Below are 6,366 nucleotides of genomic sequence, written 5' to 3'. Positions count from 1 at the left end.
TTGACAAATTTCAAATTGAAGTCCACTTGTTATCTTTTGTAAAAATATGTATATTGATTTTAGAGAGGGAGAGAGAGAGGAACATCACTGTGGGAGAAACATCAATCAGTTGCCTCCCGTACATATCCCAACAGGAATTGAATCTACTGCCTGGGTATATGCCCTGTGATTGGGAATCAAACCGGCGGGGGCATGGGACAACCCTCAACCAACTGAGCCACATCAGCTAGGGCTTTATGATTTTGAAGATGTACTTTTATTTATTTAATTTTGGTTAATCCTCACCGGAGGATATTTTTTCCATTGATTTTTTTTTTTTTTTTTTTTTTTTTTTTTTTTTTTTTTTAGAGTGGAAGAAAGGGGGAGAGACAGAGAGAGAAACATTGATGTGAGAGAGACACATCGATTGGTTGCCTCGGGGATCAAGCCTGCAACCGAGGTACATACCCTTGACCGGAATTGAACCTGAAATCTTTCAGTCCACCATGCAGGTTAGCCCGTTGCCCACAGGTGACGCTCTAACTGCTGAGCCAAACCGGCTAGGGTACGATGTACATTTTTACATCTCTGAAGTTGTAATGCACCTTACAATGGAAGGCAGACTTCTTTCTCAGCAGTACATAAATAATGGCACCTTTGGTTTAATGAATTACAACAGAACCTGGGTTCCCTAAGTGACTTTTCTGAGTGTCTCTGTATTCTGTTCCACAGGTTCCTTTCTGCCTCAATTGTTCCATCTTCCCTGGAGACATGTCCCTCAGGGGTGCAAGGAGCCCGGTGCCCTGCAATGGCAGTAGGGAGTGGGGGCACTTTGAACCTGAGGATTTTGACCTTGAGGATTTGAACCTGACTGATGAGGAGCTGAGACTCAAGTATCTGGGGCTCCAGAAGACGGAGCTGTTCCTACCCATTTGTGTCACATACCTGTTGATCTTTGTGGTGGGCACTGTGGGCAACGGGCTAACCTGCCTGGTCATCCTTCGCTACAAGGCCATGCACACGCCCACCAACTACTACCTCTTCAGCCTCGCAGTATCGGACCTGCTGGTGCTGCTCCTAGGCATGCCCCTGGAGCTCTATGAGAAGTGGCGTAACTACCCCTTCCTCCTGGGTGCTGGTGGCTGCTACTTCCGCACGCTGCTCTTTGAGACCGTCTGCCTGGCCTCTGTGCTCAATGTCACCGCCCTGAGTGTGGAGCGCTACGTGGCCGTGGTGCACCCACTGCAGGCCAGGTCTGTGATGACCCCAGCCCATGTTCGCCGGGTGCTTGGGGCTATCTGGAGCCTTGCCTTACTCTGCTCTCTGCCCAACACCAGCCTTCATGGCATCGAGCTGCTGGATGTGCCCTGCCGGGGTATAGTGCCTGACTCGGCCGAGTGCAAGGTGGTCCGCTCAAAGGCCTTCTACAACCTACTCATGCAGGCCACAGCATTGCTCTTCTTCTGCCTGCCCATGGCCATCATCAGCGTGCTCTACCTGCTCATTGGGCTGCGGCTGCGGAGTGAGAGGCTGCTGCTGCTCAGGCAGGGGCCCAAGAGCAGGGTCCAGCAACCACAGGATAGGAGTCGGACACAGGTGACCAAGATGCTGTGTAAGTGTTGCTGCTGGGAAAAGGGGCTGATCGAGACAGTGGGTATGAGTCTGGGGCTTCCAGGGCCTGGGGGAGGTGCTGCATCCGAGTTTAAGAGTGTAAGGCTTGGAATTACATACCCCTCTGTGTGTGCGTGTATGTACAGGTGCACATACACATGTGCATGCATGCATACTGTTTTAGAAACTAACACCAGAGGTAAATGCTAATGGCTTCTGGCAGGATCAGCTACATAATTTGCAGGGCCCAGTGCAAAATGAAAATTCAGGTTTCTTGTTAAAAAATCATTAAGATTGTCAAGACAGCAACAGTAGAGCATTAAACCATTTTAAACTCAGGCCCTGTGCAAATGCACAGGTGGCTCACGGACCCAAACCACAGACAGGACAGGTGACATTGCTGGGGTCCAGGATAACAGAGCTGTTCATGGCATCTGCACCCTCCAGGTCTCTCATCTTGGCTGCGAAACATGTCTTGGCTCTGTCCTTTCCTACAGCAGCCTGAAGGCATGGCCATAGGCTTTCCTGAGGAACTGTTCTCTTTCCTTAGTGGCTATTGAAAAGTTCCAGGAAAGGATTCTGGTAAGTGGGGTTAGGTCATGGCCCATCCCCAGGCCAGAATAACAGGATGCTGAAGTGACTACTCCCACAGAACCATATGGGGGGATCTGGGAGGATCTGCATATGCAAGATGATGATTTCTTCCATCTATGTTTGCAGTTCCCTGGGGACCACAGGAGTGATCAGTGTCTAAAAGAGGATTGTCAAATAAATAAATAAATAAATAAATAAATAAATAAATAAATAAATAAATAAAAAAAAGAGGATTGTCAGGAGGGGTGTTTGTGAGGGTCAGAGCATAGGAGAATCAGGGCAGAAGTGTGGACTGGGGCCAGCCAGGGCATGCAGCTGGGTTGAGGTTCTAGATGTTACTGTGCTCTAGACGGGGCTCTTTTTCAAAAACAGTGGCCGCAGGGAAGCAAGACAAACTGATACTAAGTCAGTCATTGATTTCCATCCCATCTCATACCATCTTAGCAGGGCCTGAATCAAGCAGATGGGTTGAGCCAGGGCAGGACAGGCTGGTGAGGCCTTGGTCAAAGCCATGGGATTACAGCCAGCTGAGGACTGCCCCATTCCCAGAGAGAAGCCCACCCCCCACCCGCCCCCTGCCCTGGGTGTGGTGTCCCAGGGAGTGGTGTCACTTGTCATCCCCCGGAGTTCCTTGCTTGCTTCCCAGCTCTGCACTGTGAAGCCTGTACTACAGACCAACTGGCCCCTGCCCGCCCCGCCCAGCCCCCTCCCGCCCTCCTCTCTCAGTCTCCTCCAGATCACAGGGTCCAGGTCTGAGTCTGCTCAGTTGGCATGGTTCTCACCCTGGGCAGGAGGGCGGGGAAGATGTTTCCTTAAAGCCACCTTGGTTGCTGGCCTGGGACTCTGGCTTTCTTCTCTCTCTCCATCCCTCCCTCCCTCCTTCCCCCACCCTCACTTTCTGAAGGCCTACTGTGCAGCAGGCTGTGTGCTGGGGACATTGGAATCTGGGATTACAAGCAAAACCACACTAGGCTGACACTGCAGGGGAAAGATAGTCAGCTAAACAAACACAAGAAATAAGAAACAAAAATCAAGGCAGCCCTAGCTGGCTTTGCTCAGTGGATAGAGCATCGGCAGCATAGGCCTGTGGACTGAAGGGTCTCGGGTTCGATTCTGGTGAAGGGCACATGCCTGGATTGTGGGCTTGATCCCCAATAGGGGGCATGTAGGAGGCAGCCAATCAATGATTATCTCTCATCATTGATGTTTCTCTCTCTCTCTCCCTTCTTCTCTGAAATCAATTAAAAATTTAAAAAAAAAAAAAAATCAAGGCAGATCCGGTGACAGAGACCCAAGAAGATCATGGCTGGTTAAGACTAGGGCTGGAAGGAAGCTGGGGAGAAAGAGTGAGGGCTTGGCCAACCTGTCCTGTCTTTTGCTGGATGGTAGGGAATGGGATCTCAGGAAGCCAGCAGTTAGTACAGGGCAGGATATTCAGCTGGGCCTTAGAGAGCTGGTGGCTGGGGCTGGGAAGGCTCTGGGGCCAAGGCAGACAAGGGGAGGTGTTTGTGTTTTCTCTGGCCCCTTAACCTCCATCTACTGCTGTCTGAGCATGAGCCCCATTCTTCTGCTTCTCTCTGCTTACCCATCAGTAAGCATTGTCCCCAAGTGGGCACCCAGGGTGGGCCTTAGACGCACAGTGGGCTGTGGCCAGGGGCAGGGCACACACCCACTGCCCACCCAGTGACAGAAGTGAGAGCAGCCTCTCTGAAAGGGTGTGGCCAGGGCAGGCGAACTTCCAGAAACTTCCAGATGGACAGTGGGCATGGGTAGCCTGTGGAATAGGAGGGGGGGTGAGAATGAGCAGACCAAACTGGAGCAGCACCCAGTCTCCTTTCTCTGCCCCTACAGTTGTGCTGGTCCTGGTGTTTGGCATCTGCTGGGCCCCGTTCCATATCGAACGTCTCATGTGGAGCTTCGTGTCCCCCTCAACCGAGTACCTGCTCGTGGCCTACCAGTACGTACACATCATCTCTGGCGTCTTCTTCTATCTCGGCTCTGTTGCCAACCCCGTGCTCTACAGCCTCATGTCCACCCGCTTCCAGGACACCTTCCGGGAAGCCCTGTGCTTGGGAACCCGGTGCCGTGGCCACAGACGACGTCACAGCTCCCACAGTCTCAGCAGGGTGACCACGGGCAGCACCCTGTGTGACATGGGCTCCCTGGGGAGCAGGGCCCACCCTCTGGCTGAGAACTATGGCCCAGAGGGACAGCAAGAGACTGACCCCTCCCTCCATAGAGGAGACTCACAGCAGCTCCACCTGGAGGCACCAGAGGGCCACTTGTAGCCACACCTGCCCTCCTCTTCGGTGATGTCTTCATGCCTGTGCCCTTTATGCCCTGTTCCCCCTGCAGCCACCTTAGTGACTCCGGCTCCCGCCATGTACTAGAAGGGATATACGATTACCCTCTAGGCCCCTAGGCCTCAGTTAAAGTCCTTCCCTGCAGGAACATCATAGTTGGTTAACTGGCACAGCACACCTTCTTTTGGGGACATCCCCACTCCTGCCACAGTTTCCAAAATGTTTTCCCAAGGCTCTGCCTTCCCTCCCATTTTCTGTCCCTTTCTAGCTCATGGCCTGCACCTGGGACCCTCCTCCTACCTGACCCCTCCCTGGCCCGGTCAGCTTATTCTGCTCTGGGATCTCCACTGGTGGCACTGTTGGGTGGCAGGGATGCCAGGGATCCAGGGGACCTGCTTCCAATCCTAGCCCTGTTGCCACCTTGCTGCGTGGCATCAAGCATATCAGCTCACCTTCCCAGGCCTTGATCCCCTGCTTGCAAAATGAAACAGGCCCCGATATTCTAAGTGCCACACTTTGACTCTTTAGCTGCATTTTCTGCGAGTGTGCGTAAGTCACTGCTGTAATGAAACCCACTGATACCCTCAGATTACCAAGACGGAAATTACTGTCTACGCGCTCACCACCCCAACCCCTCTTCCTCCCTGACCTCCATACGCACCACCTCCCATGCCCCCCTTCTGGTTGCACAACAATGTGAACATGCTCAAACAATATTCAACTGTATGCTTAAATGGTTAAGATGATAAATTTTGCCGAAACCGGTTTGGCTCAGTGGATAGAGCGTCGGCTTGTGGACTGAAAGGTCCCAGGTTCGATTCCGGTCAAGGGCATGTACCTGGGTTGCGGGCACATCCCCAGTGGGAGATGTGCAGGAGGCAGCTGATCGATGTTTCTCTCTCATCGATGTTTCTAGCTCTCTATCTCTCTCCCTTCCTCTCTGTAAAAATTCAATAAAATATATTAAAAAAAAAAAGATGATAAATTTTGTTGTGTATTTACCAGTATTTTTTAAATCTAAGATAAGCAGAAATTGTCATTTATTTTTTTAAAGCCCCACACAACAGTCTGTAATACTTAGTAATCATTCGAATTCACTGTTTTTAAAACTTTTTTTTTTTTTAAGAAGAAAGATGAGAACAGATTGAAGGCATTTGGTTCTAGAAACATTTACATTCTTCTGACAGTCTAAACCTCTTCAGCACAGGCCTCACCCTCTTTCAAGTTCCTGCACAGGACAGAGCAGGACAATTGGGGCTGTTTAGGTACAGATGTCAAGGCCAATATCCTGTAGAGCAGCGGTTCTCAACCTGTGGGTCGCGACCCCTTTGGGGGTTGAACGGCCCTTTCACAGGGGTCGCCTAAGACCATCGGAAAACACATAGATAATTACATATTGTTTTTGTGATTAATCACTATGCTTTAATTATGTTCAATTTGTAACAATGAAAATACATCCTGCATATCAGATATTTACATTACGATTCATAACAGTAGCAAAATTACAGTGATGAAGTAGCAATGAAAATAATTTTATGGTTGGGGGGTCACCACAACATGAGGAACTGTATTAAAGGGTCAGGGCATTAGGAAGGTTGAGAACCACTGCTGTAGAGGTACATAATGAAGTATTTACAGGCAAAATGATAGGATGCCTGGGATTCACATTAAAATACTTAAGCAAAAAAGGAGGAGGGGGAAGGGAAGGGGTGAGGAGGTAAAAGTGGGGCAGGGAATAGTTGAGAAAAGAAAGGCAAAAATATTGAAGTTTTGCCCTGGTTGGTTTGGCTCAGTGGATAGAGCTTCAGCCTGTGGATGGAAGGGTCCAGGGTTTGATTTCCGTAAAGGGCACATGCCTGGGTTCCACCCTCAGTCCCCA

General features: G+C 50.4%; 1 protein-coding gene across 1 annotated transcript; it reads left to right on the top strand.

Moving 5' to 3' along the window:
• Window positions 1-485: 485 nt before the first annotated feature.
• NMUR1 (neuromedin U receptor 1) lies at window positions 486-4,472 on the top strand. Its single transcript, XM_036319607.1, has 3 exons — window positions 486-491; window positions 712-1,591; window positions 4,036-4,472. The coding sequence occupies exons 1-3, from the start codon at window positions 486-488 to the stop codon at window positions 4,470-4,472; spliced, it is 1,323 nt and encodes a 440-aa protein (XP_036175500.1).
• The last annotated feature ends 1,894 nt before the right edge of the window (window positions 4,473-6,366 follow it).

This window comes from Myotis myotis, unplaced genomic scaffold (genome assembly GCF_014108235.1).
Source record: "Myotis myotis isolate mMyoMyo1 unplaced genomic scaffold, mMyoMyo1.p scaffold_m19_p_8, whole genome shotgun sequence".
NCBI lineage: Eukaryota > Metazoa > Chordata > Mammalia > Chiroptera > Vespertilionidae > Myotis > Myotis myotis.
The sequence above is the reverse complement of the archived record's forward strand: the minus strand, read 5'-3'. Positions and strand labels throughout refer to the sequence as shown.

Excerpts from the sequence above, each read along its gene's own strand:
- NMUR1 (XM_036319607.1), top strand. Across the intron at positions 1,592-4,035 it reads ACAGGTGACCAAGATGCTGT|TTGTGCTGGTCCTGGTGTTT; the intron begins GTAAGTGTTGCT and ends CTGCCCCTACAG.